General features: G+C 40.5%; 2 protein-coding genes across 2 annotated transcripts; one reads left to right on the plus strand and one right to left on the minus strand.

Moving 5' to 3' along the window:
* The first annotated feature begins 5,532 nt into the window (after positions 1–5,532).
* On the plus strand, positions 5,533–13,836 carry poc5 (POC5 centriolar protein homolog (Chlamydomonas)). Its single transcript, XM_061768041.1, has 15 exons — positions 5,533–5,622; positions 5,713–5,854; positions 6,037–6,218; positions 7,636–7,812; positions 7,965–8,069; positions 9,234–9,413; positions 9,693–9,879; positions 10,127–10,250; positions 10,599–11,106; positions 11,237–11,404; positions 11,713–11,815; positions 12,391–12,494; positions 12,587–12,679; positions 13,034–13,204; positions 13,295–13,836. Exons 1-15 carry the CDS (start codon positions 5,539–5,541, stop codon positions 13,418–13,420), a joined length of 2,454 nt encoding a protein of 817 aa, XP_061624025.1. The 5' UTR covers positions 5,533–5,538; the 3' UTR covers positions 13,421–13,836.
* Positions 13,741–23,523, minus strand: ankdd1b (ankyrin repeat and death domain containing 1B). Its single transcript, XM_061767137.1, has 16 exons — positions 23,506–23,523; positions 22,268–22,562; positions 21,319–21,419; positions 21,127–21,225; positions 20,929–21,027; positions 20,716–20,820; positions 19,896–20,000; positions 19,635–19,733; positions 17,876–17,974; positions 17,654–17,752; positions 17,455–17,553; positions 17,255–17,353; positions 16,302–16,397; positions 15,865–16,066; positions 14,064–14,195; positions 13,741–13,960 (listed from the first exon to the last, which is right to left on the minus strand). Exons 1-16 carry the CDS (start codon positions 23,521–23,523, stop codon positions 13,905–13,907), a joined length of 1,803 nt encoding a protein of 600 aa, XP_061623121.1. The 3' UTR covers positions 13,741–13,904.
* Between the last annotated feature and the right edge of the window lie 25 nt (positions 23,524–23,548).

Raw genomic sequence — 23,548 nt, forward strand, 5'->3', positions numbered from 1 at the left:
TCAATAGGAAACCTGCACTCGCCCGAGGATTATCCTCAGTCCCTCACAATTCAGGGACTAAGTCCGTCCATCCATTTTCTTTACCGCTTATCCTCCCTAGGGCGGCGGGCTGCTGGAGCCTATCACAGCTATCTTCGGGCGGGAGGCGGGGTACACGCTGAACCGCAGGGCACATAGAAACAAACAACCATTCGCACTCACATTCACACCTATGGGCAATTTAGAGTCTCCAAACAACCTACCACGCATGTTTTGGGGATGTGGTAGGAAACCGGAGTGCCGGGGAGAAAAAAGTCATAGCCTAAAAATATAAATCGTTAAGAAAAGAAATGTAGAAATGTGTGTAAAAGGGTAAAACTACCCTAAGGAGGTAATGATTTACTTGGTTGTACTGTGTCTTAAAACTTGTAATCATGGGCTGGTCCCAGTCGAGAACTAAAAAAATACTGATGTAACTTCTCAACTTTCCAAGTGCAGTTAAGTTATTGTTTGGGGCATTGAAACCATGCTAGCTGCGTGAACTGAATGGCAGCTATGTCAATATATATTATATATTATATTGGAATGGAATAAAGTTCTCTTTGAGGTTTGCCACTCAACTGCCTGAATTTGGGTTTTTGCTGCCTCCACCATACTCCAAGGTTCAATTTGAAGGGAAATCCAAAGTTCTGACACCAGTTCTCAATGCGGATCCATGTCGCAGTTGCAAGTTCAGCCCTCCAAGTGATGAGAAGTGTCCTTTTCACAGTTATTTAGGACATTTAGTCAACTCATTAGTAAATTCCCGGTTTCAGTTATTGTCGTTAAGGTTTTTTATAATTGTGTGTAGTTTCAATATGTTGGACATCTGGGGTAAAAGATGTGTTTGACGTCTTTTTCGAAAGCTGAGCCCTCATTTTCTTGTGAATACGTCTGGGCAGAGGGAGCTCTAAATTTGTTAGCAGAACAAAGATTCAAGTACAAACACATTGATGAATCACAAATGTGTGCGTCAAACGTGTGTTCGTACGATTTAAGCACAAATTTGTTCGTGAATGAGGCCCATTGAATGTGTGCTTGAGTTTTGGAATCCTGTTAATGTTTGTATTACATTGTACTGCTAATAGCCCAATATAAAAAGAAGACAGAGGGTTATTATTAAGTTGTTTATTGTCTGTACAATACAGTATTTCACAAACATGAGTAGAACCCTCACATTTTTGTAAATATACCACTGTCTTGCTAAAGATGGTGGACTGGCTTGGCATGTCTCCAGACCTAAACCCTATCGAGCATATTCAAATTAAATGTGGAAGAGGACCACAAGGTTTCTAATAGCCACCAGGTCCATGTCATCGTGGGGGAGTGCATGAGTATTTCTGTTGCAATCTGTGAATCTCTGGTGAACTCCAAGCCCAAAAAGATTCAAGTCAAGTTTATTTGCATGACTCTTAATCACAAAAGGGTCTGAAAGGGCCTCACAGGCCCACAGTTGGTAATGATTGACGACATCTTTTTTAACCGAATCCCCCCCCTATCGGGCAAGGAAAAACTCAAAACCCCATTTGGGGAAAAAAAAGAAACCTAGAGAAGGGACTGCAGATGGGGGGATTAAAGGCAGTGCTGTAAAATATTGCTGGCCCCAGACATACACACAGAAATAACAATTGGCACAAATTGGGCGCAATTAGGACATTTTCACTTTGGGATACTCACTTTTGTTGTTGCGTTACCTTGAGGGGATATCAATTTAGTGTTATATAAGGATCCGTCGACTGACTACATTGTAGAAAAGGGTAATTTCTTCAGTGTTGTTCCATGAACAGCATGCATGTGGAGACCCTCCATATTGCTGTGGGAGACAATCTTGTTCCCTTGCAGAGGGTGAGCGCCACATACTGTATCTCAGTCTGCAGGTCACAACTCACATATAGCCATGATAAAGCTAATTTACAACAGCCAGCAGGTATTGCAGGCTTTCTCTACTAAGCTGCCCATTCCACTAAGCATTTCTGTCAGAAATATGACATGTGCCCTTCCAAACTCTGACCCCATCACTGGATCTGCTGTCAAAAAGGGATTTAGAACACGGGAAAAAAAGATAGAAAGTGGAAGACAGGCTCTTCCTAATGCATATAATTTTTGTCAGGTACCCCTCTACTGTTTCCCCATTGATACCCGTATGGCAAACCAGAACCCCCCAAGCCTTGGCTCCATCTGCTGATCTCATTTGAGCTTTAGTGCTTTAACTGTCATGGAGCAGTGCACAGGGATGTAAAACCCAGGCAGGCTGATTGGTAATGATCTCCCTGGCTCGTTTCCCGTATTGCTTTTTAGAGTACAGCCTTTCTCTCACCGCCGCCTACCCCTCCGCAGGATTTAATTAAGATATTGACATAAACGTATTCTCGGCTCACTTGTCTGATTCAGCATTCTGAGCATCTTATTTTTGTTTTTTAACAACAATCACATCGTAGTTTGCATACTGTTGTTTTTTTGGCTTTTCTTGTGAGAGACGTTCAGTCAAACAGTGCTCAGCTGAAAATTGTACACCCCAACAGATCTGTTCGAAAACCTCGAACAGACCCTTCAGAATCAATATTTTCTATGGCATACTATTGTGCAAAATACTCCCATAACTGTGGGCCATGAGATTTGTCAGTGTGCACATGAAAAATGGGGGTGTATTTATTTGTACTCATGTTGAGAAATGCATTTCCAATAGAGCTAACAGTATAGAGGTCTCAGACAAGGTACAGGATGCGTTTGAGGGGTTAAAGTGAACCATTCAAGAACACATTTGTGGGGTCTCTTATTCACATTGTTTGAAATACTGTATTGTGCAAAGGCCCCTATTAGAATTGTTATTTTTGCAATGTCATTAATGATCATATACGCTATAACTAGAGGCCCAGTAGATAGCACAAACCACCACCAAGGCTGAACTATCAATGAAAGTGAAAGCAATTCCGACAGCTTTGTATATTGGTTTTGTTTGTCCATCTGTTTGTTACAGTAGTAGATGGACATGAAGAACTTTGGTTCATCAATAACATCACTTGCAGCACTATATGTACCTGTATTCTGTTTTTATTTATGTTTAACACAACGTCCCAACTTCATTGGGAATTGGGGTTGTAATATCTCAGATAAGAGACAATAATTTGAGAGGTGGAGGTTGACGGGAAGAATTTGTGAACACAGAACACTCACCCCCTCAGTCTCTTCGCTTCTCTTGTCGCCGCCACTTCCTAAGTTCTTAGTTCTTAACTGGCAGAAGCAAAAAGTAATCACAGTGTTAGCCCGGGGATCAAACTCACACGAGCAAAATCATTACCTACCTCTGGGGTTTTAGGTTTCGGCACTAACCAGTCAGCCAAACACTTATTAAAACAGAGTACCCGCTACTGCCAAAAAATAAATAAATACAGCAGTGGATTCAAAATATCTATATTTTGAAATGTGTTATTTTATTATCGACATTTTGGTTTAATTGTTTGTCTTCTTTAATGTGGTGACGATTGACCAGAAGTGGGGCAGCACCCTCGCGCCCTCTATTGACCTGCCACCACAGTATGACTCGACACAAGTGAGTGATGTGATGCATGACAGGGAGCCCAAGGGCTAATGCCATGTCATTGTCATGAAATCTCATCTGTGAAGCAGCGAGATGCTAGGAGATGACTAATGGCAACATTGCTTTCAGTGGGGTCATTATTGTCTCTTTGACAGAAAAATGTATTGGTCATTGTGATGGATGAAAGCAAGAAAGTTCATGTTCGCAGGAGTTGTAATATGTCTGAGTGGAAACCGACAAAGGACACAAGATTATATCAAGAAAAAAGGACACAAGTTTAGAAAAAATAGATTATTATCTTTGTAAACGCAGAACTCCTGACTTAATGCGGTCAGTGAGTGTAGCGTTTCGATTTTTTGGGGTCAATTCAGGTAATTTAAAAAAAAAAAGAGTACAATTTCTGAACAAAAAGGGTTTGAATTAATGAGGCAAACAATTTCCCACTTTATGTTCTGCCAACCACTACAATATCCTGAATAGTCTAATGTAGGTGAGCTAAAGTACCGGAGGGAAGCATCATGAGCCTGTGATTATTGTCCTGGAACAGATTGAAATGAAAAGAGCAGAGAGGAGGGTGAGAGTTTCAAAAGGTAAACATTGTACAGATGTAGGAAGAAATTACATTGTATGCATAGATATTTCCCATTATGTTAAGCATTCAAGTTATTAAAATTGACACTATCTGCTTTCGTTTAACTTCGATTGATTCTCGGCGGTAAAGATTAATAAATGCATCATTACGTTTTAAAACGTGTCAGGGAAACATGATTGGCAACAGAACAAGGTGAGAAACCTAGGCTAGCTAAAGTTCTTGATTCACAAAATACCTTCATGCAATCGCATCGTTATTCAACTGAAGTCAGCATTGTGATACAACACTCGTTACCATCCTCTTCTGCATCACTCCTAGTTTGATGTTTAACCTGCCTCCTGCCCACAACGCATTGGCCAGCCCAAATGTCCATCTTGGGGAAACCATTTGAATGTTATTCCTCATGTTTTCACCTCTTTTTGCCAATTTCAGGTCCAATGATAACTACGTTTGTTTGTTAAAACAGTGGAGGGTTAACAATGGCTTGCTATGGAACACAACATTCGAGGTCAACTCCTTTCTAAATACAAATACGGTATGCACTTTAATTTACTGGTTGCGGGGAAAGCAACAACAACAACAACTACAACTACTACTACTACTACTCCTGTACTATGTTTATATTCTAGCTGCCAGGAACACATATGAGGCTTTAGGAGGATTCAGATTTGAGCTCCGCCGGCGTTGTTCCGTTTATCGTTCCCAGGAAACTGCATAACCAATCAGAGTCGGGCGTATTTAGCTTTCCTCGAAGAGTATCCAATCATATCCTCTGTTGTTGAGGAGTCGCTCGATTTCAAACGACTAGCAATACCAACCGACGGGATAACAGGGAGGTAAAGCTACGAAATATTCTCTGTTGCATTATGACTATTACAGTAATGGATCATATTTAAAGCACAGTTGCTTTATATTTTCTGCCCGATCAGGTATGTTGCGTTGTCGTAATTTAACAGCGAGCCTGAGGATAAAAAAGACTTCCCATATTTGTGACATTTGCAGCAAAACTAATCAGCGTTCATTACAATGTGTTTAGTTTCAGTACCCTCATTCATCCTATTATTCTGCCCTTTTTCTTATTAGTTTGATACATCATAGCCATTTTGACCGTAACTCGTTGTAGGTTTCTTCCTACTACTTTGTACGGATGTATGTTAAAATATATATTTTTAAATTTATTGAATTACAGTGTTGTATGTCAGTGGAAATATTTTATGTGAGTCTTTAAATCATAAAGATTACAACAATGCACCGTAGCATTTTAGCTGTAAAATTCTAGATCCTTTTAAAAAAAAAAAATAATTATTTTTATTTATTTTTGTTTTTATGACAGGCTGAACAGTATGACTCAGCTAGTTATCCTCTTCCAGCAGCTCAGATTCCTGTTTAGATGTCTTCAGATGAAGAGGCGAGTGTCCCAGTGTTGCCTAAGGACTCAACATATCGTAGCAACTCTGCCTCCTCTGAGCTTCAGGTGAAAGCTACACTATTAACATGTTTCTTTAAGGACAGGTTACATTGCACAGGAAATCAGTCCTGTCTCATCTGTTCTGTGGACTAACAGGATGAATATGAGGAGCTCCTCCAAAGTGCCGTGGCTTCGCCAAGACTTGATGCCGTCTCTGGTGCTCGCCTGGTGGGGAGGGGGGCCTCACATTTGTCTGCAGAGGGTCACAGTTCACAGAGGCATTCGCAACAAGTCGCAGGTATTGCAGAGTTAGTTCCCCCCAAACACACACGTTGGCCTTAATTAGAACCTCGCATGGTAATTTGCTTAAAAGACCAGCGCTGTTAAGTCTGGTACATCCAACAGTTACATAATCATTTTACCTATTTTGAAGGAACATCTTTGTTTGACTGTGTTCTTTTTGTTTGCTTTGGCTGCTAGAGAAGACCGTGCATACTACTAGCAAAGGTTTGGGGAGCTCAGACAGATTACATGATGCATCTAATATGGCACGTCCAAACACCCAAGGCTTCACTGAGTACACTGAAGTGGAGCTTTTCATCTCGGAGGAAAACATTAGCAAGATGGAAAACATTCTGGATACATGGACCCAAAAATTGAAGGTCAGTTTTGTGGTATGGTGTACTCCTTTCTTCCTTCATTTCTTCCTAACGTGACAATATGGACCCAAGAATGGTGTTGCGATAATGAATGGCGCTGTTGTCTTGCATTGGTGTAATATGTCAGGTCATTTCTCTTCATACAAGCAATTGTGAAGCATTTTCTATGCTACAGTGGAGCCTTGACAGTCAAACGCAATCTGTTCTTTTTCAAAGCTATTTTTTATTCTTAGGAAATTATGCAAAGAGAATTTGTTCCAAACTTAAAAGTTTGCCATCATAAAGCATTTGATAATCGAACAGGTGCTGTTAACAACATTTCCACTGCCATGGCAAGAGCAGTTCTCTGCTGCAGTGGTTCTCAAACTTACACCAAGCAACTACCTCAAAAGAGAAATACCTCTCCAAGTACCACTGCAATGAACAACATTTAAATAGGGAAAAAAAACATCTTCAAAACTTACATTTCCAATGCAATATTATTCTAATCCACTGTAACACTATATAATAATATCAAGAAGCTTGAACATTAGCACTTTGGTAAAATAGAGGAAAATAAAAACTAATTAAATAACAATTTAGTCAAAATGTATTGCACGTAAGTTAAAAAGATTTACCTAAATAATTGCTTGTACAATAAAAACGGTTATAAAAGATTAAATGCAAATGTCTTGTACTTAAAAGTTCAAAACAACTGAACTGTAATTAACTTGCACATACCACTAGAGGGAGCCTGCATAGCACTACTGTGATACTAGGACTGCACTTTGAGAATCACTGATCTACTGTATAGTAAACAAATAAATAAAGTAGACCTACTCCCCCTCAAGACACCTGACATTATGAAGATGGAACAGGAAGGTATGTATTGTTATTTACATTAACAATTGTGTGGTAAAATGTAATTGTCTATACTGTCTTGTGTTTTGTTACTGCGGGTACACTGCACTGGTTGCCAGTCAATCACAGGGCAGTGAGGGCATAGCACAGCACCAGCTAGAGCAAACTCACGCATTCACAAGAAGAACATGAGCAATATTTAAAAGCCAGAATGTTTTTGACGATCTTTCTCTAAATTGTCCAACCTTAGGGGCGTTTAACTTTGGAGGTTCCTCTGTACTGTATGTTTCCAGGGCTAGACCTGTGAATCATCTTGAAGTGTGTCCTTTCAAAATTACAAATGTATGGCAGATTACCATGACCTGGTAACTGGGAATCTACAGCCAATTTTTTTTTTTAATGTCAGCTGCATCCCAAGCCCGCTAGTGCATGGCTTATCCAAATAAATCTATCAGGCGAGACTTGACACATGCGTGGTTCACCGGAAGATTGCCAGAGAGACTTGATGGCATTTGTTTACATCTTTTTTTTTAAAATAAAGGCTATATGCTCATGTCCTCCTCCTCTATTTGTCAATCAGACCAATGTGCTGAGGGAGCTGAGGAAGTGGAGGGTGGCCTTCATAGATCAACACAGGCGAGAGTTGCAGAAGGAGCGGGAGATTCATTTAGCCAAGAATGAGTCCTTGAAGTCGGAGCTCGACAGCCTGAAGGAGCTACTACACACTTATGAGATTTCCAACAGGAGAAAGGATCAGGTGACCACACTGAGCATTGTGTATAATAAGTTCCGCTCTACTATAGTGCCCTGTTTTTGCAGAGCTGCACCCTTTTCTTCATTTAGCTGTAATAAAGGTGAAGAACAACACGTTTGTTTGGGCTGATTGTTTCGTACCGTCCCCTCCTTCAGATGAATACAAATCTGAGTGTGGTGTTGGACAGACAAAAACAGAAGCTTGAAAAGATGAGGGCCTTCACCCAATGGAGACTTCAATACATCGAGGCTAAAGAGGAGGTATAATGATTCATTCTATGCCACCACGATATTTGGTTTCTAGTTGTTTGTCCACGGCACCCACCAACGGACACATTTTTTTTGTGTACAGATCAGTTTTGTTTGGAATATTTTCACATTTTGAAAGACCAAACAAGGGCCAAAACTGTTTTTTTTCCCCCCCTCTCCTTCAGTCAGTCCGTATTTGACTTTTTCTTGAAGAGTTAATGAAAATAATGAATAAATTATTTATAAAAAAAAAAAAAAAAAAAAAAAAAACTTTGACTCTAATGATGTTTTCATCCATGTACAGTCAAGCCCAAAATGGCAAGATGTGTATCTTGTCTGGAAATGAGACAAGTGACTAAGATGTTGTCTTGAAATATTAATGAAAAATATTCACAATTGTCATAATTTTCTTCGATTTGGAAAATTATGAATGTTCTTCATATTATTGGACAATTTGGAGGAAACAATATTTCTCATCAACATGATATCTCCAACACAACATTTTAACCATCTTGTTCTAGAAATAAAGTTGAGTTGAGTTCCTTCTTTAAAAAATAAAATAAAATAATAATAATAATAATAATAATTCACTTTCTCCAAATTAGTCCAGAGTATCTCGGGCACACTTTTTAGAGAACAAAAAATGTTAAGAGAATGTTAGCCGGGATACATTTTTGTCATCTATGACAATACAGTAATTATAAATGGACTGAGATCATTTCAATATATGTACTAAATATCCACTATTTCTGATACATTGTATGGTTCGTGTTGTTGCGGTACCTACTGCCTTACCTTTACAAATATCTGTTCTTGCTTATAAGAAATAGTGCATTATATGCTTGATTACTTCCTGAATTCTCAGAGAGGTCCAGTGAGCCGACACAAATTTGGGCATGAAAAGCTGGATTTAGTTTGAAATTCGTAAAATGTTGAGCCGAGTGAACTTGGACGAGTCCGCATTAAAGCTCTCCATGATGCTGGATGGTCTCTTCTCGTTTTTATAACAGGGGGTCTGTACATTCCTGAACAGTGTAATTATTCGGCTGTTTTTAATACAGAGTCGACTTAAATGTAGTAAAACCAGTTGATATGCTGTCCATAGTGTTCATTTCAGTGACAAGAAAAGAATGTTTTGAAGAATAATTTTTTGCGGCCTTGTGATATCCTTTTCAGGCTCACGCGTACCGGGTAGCACAGCAACACTACAACTTGCATCTGAAGAGGAAGGTGTGGTTAGCATGGCACTCAATCACCAAGAGGGAGTGGAAGGTCAGGATGGAGCAGGCATGCCGCACAAGAGCTGAGGAGGTGTGCACCCGCCTGTCGGAAAATTACCAGGCACAGATTCAGACGGTGGGTATGGTCACTCGACAGCATGTGCCAATTGGACCATTTTAGAAGTTCTCTTGAAAAGAATCTTTTCTTTCTCTTAACCGCTACGGAGTATCTGAGTACATTGCACTCGACTACTGTCGGGATAAACCTGGAGCACAAAAAAGTATTTATCATGTACTGCTACCTAAAATCCACATCATGACCAGCATGACGAGGATGTATTTGTAATGTTCATATGTCCGGCTAATGTAATGTATAACTTTGCAATCATGCCTGTGTACACTGTTGTTGTTTTAGATGACTGCAGAACACGGCGAGGCCCTCGAGAAGGCGGAGGCCGAGATTGAGAGACTGCAACTCGAGCAAGAACGGCGAGAAGTGTGTATGAGGAAAGCCTTGATGAGGGGTGTGTGCGCCCTCAACATGGAGACTCTCCACTTGTTTAAAACCGCAGACGGCGGACCCCAAGACCTTGATGACTTCGGTATGCTATGAAAGATACAAACGCTTTGATTTAGATTTGTGGAAGTGGAAGATCCGCGGTGCACATTGCAATAAAGAAGACAATTCAGATAACCAGTAGGATGTGGTTATGTTTTTGGTTCCAAGTTGCTTTAATTGTTTAATTAATTACATTTAAAATGATTTTGTTTTCAAATGTGTGACAGTTTCAGTGTACTTTCTGCAGACATTCAACGTCGTATATTAAATGACAACTTTGCTTACGACAGACCCCAATTCACCTCCCGATGATGATGATCCTGACGCTGATGTGTCGGCTCAGGTCCAGCCACGTCCCCCCCGAAGCCCGGCCCAATTCGATCGCCCAATGTCTCCTCCTACTTTCCATGAAGACGCAACAGGGTAAGGCACCAGAGGTTTTGAAGGAAAGAATGGCGCTATTTCTTCAATCTGTCCCAAGATACTGCAACTCAAATGTAAATCCGACCATGTTTTTGCTTCCATTTGAGATTCACTGAATAATGAATTGAATGTGGTTCTTAAAACTCGTCTGTGCTGGTGAAATATTGCTGAAAAGGGGGATTTTAAAAAGTGCCGCTTTTATATACTCGATTGGAAATTAGCGCACATTTCATTGTGTTCAAATAAAACCATTTATCATGATTACCATATGTTTTTCCTGTTTACTACTGTGTATGTTTGAAATTGATACATACGACCACTGCCTTATTCTACCTGCATTTCTTTTCCTCAGATGGGCTTTGGTGCACCAAGGCACACTGAATTCCCCCCTCCCACTTCAACTGCGCTCACTGCAGCCGGGCACACTGCAGCCAGGCACACTGCAGCCGGCGGGCACGCTGCTGTCGGACGGCACCCTGCGGCCGGTGGGCACGCTGCAGCCGGTGAGCACACTGCCGCCAGCCGGCACACTGACGCTGCAGCCGGCGGGCACGCTGCAGCCGGCGGGCACGCCGCAACGGGCGGGCACACCGCAGCCAGCCGGCACACGGACGCCGCAGCCGGCGGGCACGCTGCAGCCGGCGGGCACACAGCAATCAGTGGGCACATTGCAGCCGGTGGGCACACTGCAGCTGGTGGCCACGCTGTAACCAGTGGGCACAGTACAGCCAGCGGGCACGCTAAAGCAGGGCAAGTTGCAGCCGGTGGGCAGGCTCCAGCCGGCGGGCACCCTGCAGCTGTACACAGCTCATTCTCACACGAGGCACGACCTGGCTTTCACAAACAGGTGAGTAACAGAGAGTCAGAGTCACTTTTCTGAAAACGACATGACAACATAAAGTAGTAATAACAACAAATGATTTTCACAGTTGTCTTAAATAAAGACCTACTGTCTAATTGCTGAATCGTTTCCACAGGCCACTGGGGGAGTGGCGACAGCGAGCCAACAAAAACCTACAAAAAGTTCAGCAGCTCGCAGCTCCACCCAACATGTTGGTCAAAGTATACGCAGCAACCTCGAGGGGATGAGTGTGGCTCCACCTATGAGCTCCACTGCTGTAGACTACCATCATCCTATGACGCAGGTAAGCAAAAGTTAGAATGTAAAGTATAGAAGTTACAATATCTTTGTCTGCTACACACATATGGGCACCCTTCTATTAAATAAAGGCAAACCCACAACTCACTGAAATAACTTTCACAAAAGAACTATTGAGATCGGAATTTGTTTTGAGGTCTCAACGCTTCTGGGACAATTCAAAAGCAATGCACGATTTTTATGATTTTCTTGTCTTTATTTGTTTTATTCTTTCTTTCTTTCTTAAAAAACTGTGTGCCGACAATTTTGCCGCCGTGTGTAACATGTAATAATGTTGTCTTCCTTTTCTCGAAGCAAACTCTTGGTCAGGCTACCGCCTCGAAATTTCCTCGCTCCTCCCAACAGGCTCCCCGCACCAGCGGAGGCTGGGCTTCGTCCAGAATGCACACCAGCAACTGTAATGTACACACTATTCAATTAGTTGACTATTGACACGTGCTGTAAATGTGATATTGAAGACTGACCAACCACCCAACATTCAAGTTTATGACTGAAAACAAAGCCTTCTTATATTATAGGATGTGGTACAACGTAATAAAATGTATTGTAAAAGTCCACTCGCTGGAGAGATCCAGGGTTATTATCACCAGAAGTGCTCTTCATTATAGTATAATAAACCCTTTTGCTATTCTCATATACCATATTTCTGAGTTGTTTATTAGGAATAGTTGATTGGGGAAAATGCTGGTGGACAAATGTGTTTTTAGAATATTTTCAAGTGTTTTCTCACAAATATTGTAAACTCACTTTTAAGTGAGTTTACAATACATGTATGATATAATCAGATGTCATAAAATATTTACGATCATCGGAAGAAATGGAGGCGTCTGTTTGAGATGAGACATTAATTCAAGTGGACAATATGGAAAATTCTGGTTTCAAATTGCATTTATGGATGAAAGGGAAATGAAAGTTTTCAGCCATTCTGTGTGAACTATTCAGTGAATGTTTTACTCCATTTACTCTCTACAGACCCCCCACCGCCTTGGGATGAGCCTGGCCCTACAACGTGGGCTCCATGCCCGGTTCACTTTGACCACCCAGAATCTCCGACCCACCATGAAGACGACAGTAGGGTACGGCGCAAATGTGCCATTGTTGAATCTCTCCTGTAATCTCGAACGTCACCATTCATGGAACTCTCTCCCCTTGCATTCCTTTTCTTAAGATGGGCGTTTGGTACACCAACGAAGTTCTCCCTTCCACTTCAGCAGCTCACAGTTCATTCCCACAAGGGGGCAGCACTAGTTTCTATAAACAGGTGTGCTACATTATTTTCTTAGAAATACCTGTCACCTATAGACCTTTTCACCATAACATTGACATCTCATGCACCTCTGGGTGGCATTAAGAAAACAGGATGACTTGAATGATGACTTTGGCCTTCTTCTCTACCGTGTCTGTTTGTCAGTCAAAAAGATGTTACGTGAGGTAAATTACTTAAAATTGCTTCGCATTCCGCCACCCTAAAGTACCCTAGGACCTATTGTTTACAAAAATTACAAAAAAAGGTCTATTGAAAATCTATTTTGACAGTAGCAATTGTTTTAGTACGCATACTTGAAATGTCCACTGTTTCAGCAATGCCCCCGCTAAATTCAAATCGTCTCCGCAGGCCTCTGGGCGTATGGTCACAGCCGGCCAACAGAAACCGGCAAAAACTATAACAGCTCGCATCACAGCGCAACCATTTGTTGGTAAGCGTATACGCGGCAACCTCCAGGTGATGGGTGTGGCGCCGCCCATGACCTCCATTGTCGTAGAACGCCATCAACCTATTACACAGGTATGGAAGGTAGATAATATTATGTATTTCTCTATACGTATTAGCATCTAATGTGTCCCCCCCCCCTCCTCCCCCTTTATTTTCTCCAAGCACGCTATTGGTCAAGCTTCTGCTCGCCCTGCCCAACTGGGTCCCCGCACTCCTACTGTTGTGAAGACTTCCTCCAGAACAAACACCAACACTTGTAATGTACCCTCTATCAAAGTAGTTGATTAATTACATAAACGTACACACACACCTCACATAAACCAGCATTGTCGAGATGCAGGATTTGACTTACTATGCAACGACTCTGAGTATTACTGCAGATGTTGCTTTACAAGTTTTTAGTTTTTTTTATAGGTATCTTGAAGTTATGTGTGAGTTTTCCTTCCTTTTGTGAGAGGCAAAGGGAACTTGAGCAATTATTCTTCAGAGACTCACTGAAGTTTGTGGTCCGATGCACACGTAAATTATCAGCGCAGTTTTCAAAGATTTTTTTTTAAGCTGCAAGTTAACTTTATTATTCAGGAAAAAGTGAATGTATAAAGACATAGCCTTCTGTACATCAAAACCAAAGGCCTCCTGTTTGTATATGATCGGGTGCTTTCTTTTTACAAAATAAATTATTTTGGAGCAGTCTTTTTATAGAAGTGTGTCCTGAAAGTGATTTAACCATAAAAGCAATGTAATGCAATGACACATAATGTCGCATCTTCGATCATGAAACTGTGCAGCTCCTACTGCTGGCACTCTCTGATTCCATCCGAATCTTATCTGTAAGAAAGGATAAAAAAAAAAAGAAAAAAAAAATCACAACACTTGAACTGACATGCACATTCCTCAATAAACTCATTACAAATATTTTGAAATCAAATACCTGCAACTCTGCTATGTCCTGTTTGGACAAGGGCTTGATAGAGATCTATCGAAGGACTTTTCCGGGCCAACTCCTCTCCGTGGAGCCAGATCAGCAGCATCCTGTTGCCATGTTCTTTGTAGCTGTGCTGACCTGTGAACAAATATTCACAAGACTTGTCAAAAGAACAACACAACCCAAGACCAAATGTAATGGCACATAAGGAAAATACAGTATGTTTTGCTACTTTTACGATCAATTCAACAGTCCTTTGCGGTACACTTTTAAAACTTCAATACAGTACAAAGACAACATCTTTAATATTCAAACTGATAAACTTTATTGTTTTTAGCAAATAATCATTAACTTGGAATTTTATGGCTGCAACACGTTCCAAAAAAGCTGGGACAGGTGGCAAAAAAGACTGAGAAAGTCTGTTTGGAACATCCCACAGGTGAACAGGCTAATTGGGAACAGGTGTAAAGGATGTCACCACATGGGCTCAGGAACACTTCAGAAAACCAATGTCAGTAAATACAGCTACATCCGTAAGTGCAACTTAAAACTCTACTATACAAAGCAAAAGCCATTTATCAACAACACACAGAAACGCCGCCGGCTTCTCTGGGCCCGAGCTCATCTAAGATGGACTGATGCAAAGTGGAAAAGTGTTCTGTGGTCCGACGAGTCCACATTTCAAATTGTTTTTGGAAATTGTGGATGTCGTGTCCTCCGGGCCAAAGAGGAAAAGGACCATCTGGATTGTTATGGACGCAAAGTTCAAAAGTCAGCAACTGTGATGGTATGGGGCCGTGTTAGTGCCAATGGCATGGGTAACTTACACATCTGTGAAGGCCACCATTAATGCTGAAAGGTACATACAGGTTTTGGAGAAACATATGCTGCCATCCAAGCAACGTCTTTTTCATGGTCGTCCTTGCTTATTTCAGCAAGACAATGCCAAACCACATTCTGCACGTGTTACAACAGCGTGGCTTCGTAGTAAAAGAGTGCGGGTACTAGACTGGCCTGCCTGCAGTCCAGACCTGTCTCCCATTGAAAATGTGTGGCGCATTATGAAGCGTAAAATACGACAGCTGTTGAACAGCTGAAGCTGTACATCGAGCAAGAATGGGAAAGAATTCCACCTACAAAGCTTCAACAATGAGTGTCCTCAGTTCCCAAACATTTACTGAATGTTGTTCAAAGAAAAGGATAGGCTCCAGCGCTCCCGCGACCCTTGTGAGAATAAGCGGCTCAGATAATGGATGGGTGGATGGATGTTCAAAGAAAAGGTGATGTAACACAGTGGTAAACATCAGCCTGTCCCAGCTTTTTTGGAACGTGTTGCAGCCATCAAATTCTAAGTTAATGATTATTTACTAAAAACAATCAAGTTTATCAGTTTGGAAATTAACTATCTTGTCTTTGTATTGTATTCAATTAAATATAGGTTGAACATGATTTGCAAATCATTGTATTCTGTTTTTATTTATGTTTTAACACAATGTCCCAACTTCATTGGAATTGGGGTTGTAAATTATCAACTCCAATGGTAAACTATGTATGTATGGTGACGATTGCCAAAAGTCAGTAGTCAGTTTAGACAATCTTAACATCTGGTGTACTGTATAGTTGTCTTTTTGTGGGTTGTTTGTTTGATACTCGGTGAACCTATTGAGGTACATTGTCCTGTGTACTGCGATGCATAACAGCTGCTCAAACGCACAATTTTAGGGTGATCTGTATAACCTCAGGGACGTTAGATGTTCCACTGTATTTTATTATTGAACTGTATTGGCCAGATTGAAATCAGCGCTACCCGTCCACTGCCTCTCGATGGCGGACACTTGCTCCAGAGCGAATCCCCAGTGTTCCGCCAGACGCTTCCAGTCTCTTGGCTTCAGGAGCTCGTAGGCCAGACGCCAGGTGATCGAGCGGAGCTGCTTGGTCTCGTTGCGGTGGTCCAGTTTGAATGTTAGCGGATACTCGCTGCGAACACTCCTATTACACTCTGGGTTGGCCTGGAGGGGGTATTAAATCCTCTCAGTGGTTTGATAAATATCACCAGCTGGAAAAAGCTTAATCTCCGCTCAACATTGACAATATAAATTGAAAATCAACGATGAAATCTCCATTAAATGAATCAGAAATTGTCTTTCCACCTGAAATATAATGATCAAAATCAAATGGCTTTCGATGGATCTGTCTGCCTAAAGGTTGAAAATATGGCACGCATATATTGAAATAGTGTCTTACCTTCTTCCATGTGTTGTATCTTTCTGCCTTGATGATCATGTCCACAATGATCACCTCATCTGCTCTGGCCGCCACTCCGAGAGCCGTCTTTCCCTGCTGCTCCAACATGTATACCAAATTATATGAATTAAAACAAAACGGTAGAGGGTTTTCCCTAATAATACAAATCTGAATCTGGCCCAATGAATAATTTAAAGCAACTCTTTAGAGTATATCAGCTTTGTGTTCCGAGTCAATTTGTGAGAAAACTGAGACGAGATCAACATTTATTTTAGTTTGCATACTTTTTTGTGACATTTTGTTCGATAGTATGCAGTGAGATTTTTCAAATGTAAAATGGGTGCCTTGGCTCAATAATGTTTGGGAAACACTGGTACAAGATGTGAAAAAGGAACATTTGGAGTTGGTTCCTCATTTGTTGCTATAAGCTTCCACTCTCCAGATTTTCGGACGTACCATATTTTCTCAGTGGCTGCCGGGGATGTTTATTTAAGAGTGCCAGACTATTCGGGATACGCCATTGGCCTTTACTGGTAATATTTCTGTTTTTATAATTGGCTTTCATCAATAAATAATGATGTCAAGTTGAAGTAAAATGTATTACAATAAATGTTGAGTGAGATTAGTTTAAAACGAAATAAAAAGGACTTATCTTGAGGATCACCGTCTTTATGTATTGTCAGATTTAACACTGTGTCGATAACAGATGGAGCCGGTATGGCACTTTGCTCCTGTTTTGGTTAGCAATTGATGTCAAAATAGAGAACATATTGGCTCAGCATGAGAGAACAATAACATCGACAGTATGAACTGAAGTCATTAACATTACAACCCATTTTAGGGATGAAGGGAGGTGTCTCATTGGGGAAAGTTGCTTAAAGTGGAGGCCACTAAAGTGTATGTCCTAAATCCCCATATCGCTTATCTATATGGCATTTTGCTTGAACTCTTACCCTGTCCTCGAGTGTCAGGTCAACCTCAGCTTTCAGTAGCATTTCCACCACGTCCATTCTTGCTAGCTCAGCAGCAAGATGCATGACTGTCTGAGACCGCTAACACAACGCAATGCACAAAACATGTTCTTGTAAGTGTGAGGGTTTTTTTTGTTTTCTTTTAACAAATATTGTTTGTCAAATCATTGCATTGATTTTACCTTATTGGTGACATTAAAGTTGCATCCTGCCTCCAGTAGAAAATGGATGACAGGTATGCGGCTGTTTTTCACTGCCAGGTGGAGAGGAACCTCCAAGTCCTTTGTGAGCATGTATGAACTATTAGATTACTAGAAATGTTATTAATAAGTGATAATGACGTTCACTTGATATGAAGTGAGAAGGTGTCTGGTTACGTACCTCATTCTCAAAATCTGTGTGGGCTTTATATTCTAAGAGGAGACGGACAAGAGATGTGTCTCCTCTCTCTGAAGCTGGGTGAAGGGCGCTGTAATTGCTCTACAACAGAGGATTTTGTTTTTTAAAAAAGCATTTTAGTTACCAGGTAAACAGAGATGCAGCTCAAAGGTTAACCTCTCTATACTTTACACCATTTGAAGTGTTTTGAGTGTGTAGTGGTACCGTTGTTTGGATGTTGGGGTCACAGCCGGCTTTCAGCAAAGCCAGGACACACTGTTCTTGAGCGTTCTCAGCAGCCTGGAACAGAGCAGTCTCACCATCCTGACACACAAAGACATAATGGGGTGGTACTGTATGAGATAGCATTTGCCTTGCGTTGTTATTTTTTGAATATAACAAATACCATAGCTATCTAGTATCTACACTTATTTTGATGTGGAAAATATTGTGTTCAATGACATTGTCTAGTATAACAAATATATATGGATACATGTAAGTTTGAATAGGCTTTTAGTGCGTCATTGTGTGACATCGATTACTGAATCTTAATGGTACTGTACATCGGTTTCCCCCGTCCGTGTTTGTGACTAGACATGACTTGAAACAACTTCAAGGGGTTGAAATACACTTTTCTTAGCTTGAAGTCTCATAAATTAACTTCATTTGGGGTCACTCAGAGTCATGATTATTGAGTACTACTGTAATTTCTCGTGTATAATGCGCATTAGCCCCCCGCCCCCAAATGTCAAAAGTCAATGGTATGCATTATACATAGGTAAAGGGGAAAATGGAAAAAAAACTTTCCCATTTTATAAATGCATGCCGCCATCAAGAAGTTATGAAAAAGCTGTACACGTTCATTCCAATATGGCACCACCACCTAGAGGTTATGAGAAAGGTGTAGCCTACGCTTTTCTTCCAATATGACGGGGTACGTATGACTGCATATACGTACAGTTGTGATCATAAGTTTACATACCCTGGCAAAATTTGTGATTTTTTAAAATTTTTTATTTATTTATTTTTTTAATACGACTGATGACTGAACAACAACCATCATTAATTTCTTTGTTGTTATGTTTTGTTTGATGATGATGCTTTTCTGAAATGCTTGCCAGTTTAATTTGAAGCCCATAAAAATAAAATTAATTTGAAGCCCATAAAAATAAAATAAAATTTTCTTTCTTACAAATCCTGCCTGGGTAATCAAACATTTGAGCACAGCTGTGTTTTTTCTCATTTGAATTTCCAAATAAGAGCAAGCAAATAAAAAGAATTACATGTTCAAATAAAATGTTTATCTTCAGAATAATTCTTTGAATAAACCAACAAAATACAGATAATACTTCGTTTTGATCATATGGATAGATTGGTAAATGGACTGCACTTATATAGCGCTTTATTTACAACATCACAGTGCCCAAAGTGCTTTACAAAGCCTCACATTCACCCGCTCACACACCAATGGGCGACCGCTGCCATGCAAGAAGGCACTGCCAGACATGCGGACAGTCGTAGCCGGGATTTGAACCAGTGAACCTTCGGTCACTGGACAACCCACTCCACCTAGTGATCCACAGCCGCCGAGGAGCAAAATCATGCATTGTAAAAATTTATTATACATAGGTAGAAGGGTTTTCCAGAATTTTGAGGTCAACCTTGGGGGTGCTTATTATACATGGGTGCGCATTATACCCGAAATTACGGTATTTAACAATGTGTTTCCAAATGCAGCCAGTATGTTTACAATAGTATTTTGGAATTTCTTTTGACATTTTAATCTAACATGACATTGTGATTGCATGTACGGGCAGGAACGATTGATCGATTGTGCAGACAGTTCGAATTCAAACCACGGCACAGATTAATCATTCACTGGATTTTCCTTAATTAATCCACCCCCCTCCAATGGATTATCCACTGAGCCCGCACTGTTACAGAGTACATTAGGACAGGGAAGGTGTTTCATATGATTGTGTACCATATTAACTTCATCCCGGGTATCAAAGCTGTGCAGCAGCAGTTGGACAACGTCCAAGTGGCCGTTCCTGGTAGCTAAATGCAGAGGCGTGTCTCCTCTCTGGCAAGAAGGAGGGAGGAGAGCGGATTGCGTCAAAGCGGCTCTGACTTGCAGCTTTGATGCAGCAACGACCCACACACACACACGATACAGTGGCATAAAATGTTTCGGTTTTTTTTTTTTTATATCATGTTTTCAGTGACACACACACACACACCAAACCTTGTTGGTCCTCATGGTGGCCATGTTGTAACACGGATCCATCAGCATCTCTAACATTTGCATGCATCCATGCTCTGCCGCCATGGCAAATGCACAATGGCCTGACTGGAAGGCAACGATTGAGAGAACAATTAGTTGTATTTTACTTACTTAGCAATAAATATTTGAATCTGCATTTACCAATATGGGTTCATAGCACACTGAGGACTATTTATTTATATTGAAAAACTATTAAACTACTGCATAGTCATACCTATGAACAATTTTGAATCTTCAAATGAACCTTCCATGCATGTTTTCAGTATGTGGGGGGAAGCTGGAGTAAACGCATGCAAGCAGAACACGCAAACTCCGCCAAGTATGGCTTGAGGCGAGATTGGACCCCAGAACCTCTTATATATTATAATATTATTACAAAATACAATATTCATATTGCATATTTCATGAGTGTGACACAGTGCAGTTCTACACGTCAACGTACAATCCCACGAATAGATATAAAAATTGTATTCAGTGAGAGTAATACGTACATCGCAAAACCTTTTTTTCCAATATATATATATATATATATATATCTTTTTTTTTTTTTTTAGCAAAGGCTCTATCAAGAAAAAGAACAACGAAAAAGTGTGAGTTTATGCTTTTTAATGGCTCAGGTCAAATATTGAGTGCTGCAGTTTATACCTACCATTGCTCTGTTTTATGTGCAAGTTTTTGCCCTTTTCGATTGGATACTAAACTACATTTTTGGCACTGTCCAAAATTGTTGAATTTGCCCTTGACTTAACCAATAAAAGCTTTTCCTATTGACACGGAATACCTTATCATCTACGTCCAGTTCTTTCATTTGCAGGTCATTGACAATATATTCTACTATTTCAGTGTGATTGTTGATAGCAGCACAGTGCAGGATGTTTAGTCCTTCCTGCAGTGGGGAAACAAAAACACAGGATGCATTTGGAAACCATAGGACAAGAAAATGGCCCAGATGTTGGATACAGTACTGTTCTTGTATAGCACTTGTTCCAATCACCTCATTCTCAATCTTCTGTTCTGCTCCAGCCCGCACTAATAATTTCAGGATCTCTAAACTGCCAAACCAGGCAGCTAAATGAATGGGTGCCACACCAAACTGGCAAACACAAACATTGGGATTAAGAGAAGAGACTTGTTGGTTGAGTGATGTTTTTTTTTTTTTTTTTTGGAATATAAATTCACAGCATCTTCTCACCTTGTCCCTCTGATCCACTTGGACTCTGCGCCGTAGAAGCAGCTCGACCGCTTCCTTGTTTTTGCCGGCGACTGCATAGTGAAGGGCAGTCCTATTGTGCTGGACGGCAAGCAACACGATTACAATGCAATCGGGGCTTCTACAAGTATGTGATACTCTACAACCAGTAGTGCAATGACTTGGGAGACTCACCACATTCTTTGCATTGGCATTTAAACCCTTTCCAAGTGTCCTCATTGCAGCTACGTCGTTGCTCTTAGCTGCTTCAATAAACTGCTTCTCTGTTTGCAGCACTGCACAAGACACAGCAAATGTTCATTAGGTTACACAAAATGCAGTACTTTGGATTAGGAGCGAGTGTTTGCTCCTTACACTGTATACTATATACTTGCTATATATAACCTTTCTAGCTTTATGTAAAATTGGCCAACAAACTCAAGGGGAGTTACTCAGGAGCAACTTGCCCAAGTGTGTCGCTTCCCGGAAATATTGCTGCTTTTCCCCTTTGTCTTCAGTAAGTGTAAAAAAAAAAACAAAAAAACATGTTCTATTGGCTTGAGCTCAGGGTTGAAATTACGTCACTGACTTGGCCGTTGAAGAATACTGAAATTATTTGTACTGTGTTTCACAGTAAGATGGCGGAACACTTTGCTTGGTGAATAAACAGGGCTACTCTCTCCTCACGTATAGCCGACTACAACAATTTTGGTAATCCCAATAGACTTAAAACAGGACAGACTGAGGGAAAAAAAGAAGCCCACGTCTTTTTCTAGTGTATGTAAACGTCTGATTACAACTGTACATAATGTGTTGCATTAAGTTTGAGTACTGAGGAGGAACCAAGGTTTAGGAAACCCTAATATAATGAAACACTGGGGATTCTGTGCTGATAATACTCAATACCGATGCTCCACTACAGTAATGAGTGCAGAACCTAAACAACGTGGACTTGTCCTTGTCCTTGATGATTTAATCCATGTTTGCAGTACACAGGAACAAAACATAAAATCAAAAACAAAAAACAACAAGCCAAGGATAGTTTGCAATGATTAACTTTGACTTGAATGTAAAGATGAGAAAGTTTCTCCAACATTTGCTCCCCGCTCTCTTGTGCCTCTTTTCACATTACTCATGTACTCACACATCTCTTTGTCGTCAAAGCTGTTGTCCATCTTGTCTGCTGGATGCTTGTTCAGAGCTAAATCAGCAAAAGCCTTCTTTGGTTCCCGTTTCATCCATTTTCGAGGGTCCAGATTCTCCCTCTTGGGACAATGTTTCTTTATCATTTCCTTCCAAACCAAAGCTTTCTTCTCAATTGTTACATTTTTGAGCTGCAACCACTTAAAACAGTAAGATGAGCAATGAAGCGTTCCACTTTTGCGTGTTTCAGCATCGGTAACCAAAGCAAATACTGTACCTGAAGAACCGGGTCCCGCCTGAAGCGAAGATCAAACTGAGACTTAGTTGCTCAATACTGGAGGGCCAATCCATGTTTGCTTTCCAAACTCACACCCTTCAGTCATCAACTCATCGTAAAAAGTGGATTTAACCTCGCCTCCTGTATTTGACCTATATTACACAACTTGCAGGATGTATTTATGCATCACATGGGCAATTCCGTTTTTTTTCTTAATGTGTATTTATGTAAAAGATTATAAATACATTTTGCAAAGGGATGTTTGTTTGTTAATTTTGTTCTGAGCTGGTCAGACTCCAGGGCATGAGCTCTCAGCTGTGTTTGGGCCCCATACCACTAGGAGGCGCTGATCAAATGCAACTGCAATTTTTGGAATTTTATTTTATTTTATTTATTTATTTTTTTTAGTCTTAACATTTGACATGGCCTGTGTTCTTTGCTGGCATTTTACTGCAATATGCTATTTACTCTCAACACTAGGTGGCAAGATAGGAGAAAAGATATAGTTTGTGCATTCGCTTTTCTAAAAGTGCAAAAAACGCAAAGAAACTTTACAAAACAGTAACATTTGTATTCACAATGCCCCACTTGACATAATTCAGTTACAGCAGAATATAGGTAAATTGCAATTGTTTACATTGTCTACATTACTTTCTACTTTGTGCGAAAAAACAACATTGAATTCCTTAGCATATATTTCCCTACACTGATAGATTGGTTTTAGCATGTTAAGTAAGTTAAAGCTAAAGAACGTTGAAATGGGCCTTGTATCCTTTGATTTTCTCTGTTAAAACAAAGTTTGGACACCCCTGCTCTACAAGTAAACATTCGTATCTGTTATGCGGAGGTATTCAATATATCATTAAATATATGACTGTATCTACAGTACTTCACTGTCTATCGACCATGAAGCGGGGCATCCCAAAACATGCGTTGGGGGTCCCTGGATTCCTAAGGCCAACCCTGGTCTGGTTCCACATTTATGCACACAAAAAACTAGCCACT

This window comes from Phyllopteryx taeniolatus, chromosome 3 (genome assembly GCF_024500385.1).
Source record: "Phyllopteryx taeniolatus isolate TA_2022b chromosome 3, UOR_Ptae_1.2, whole genome shotgun sequence".
Taxonomy (NCBI): Eukaryota; Metazoa; Chordata; class Actinopteri; order Syngnathiformes; family Syngnathidae; genus Phyllopteryx; species Phyllopteryx taeniolatus.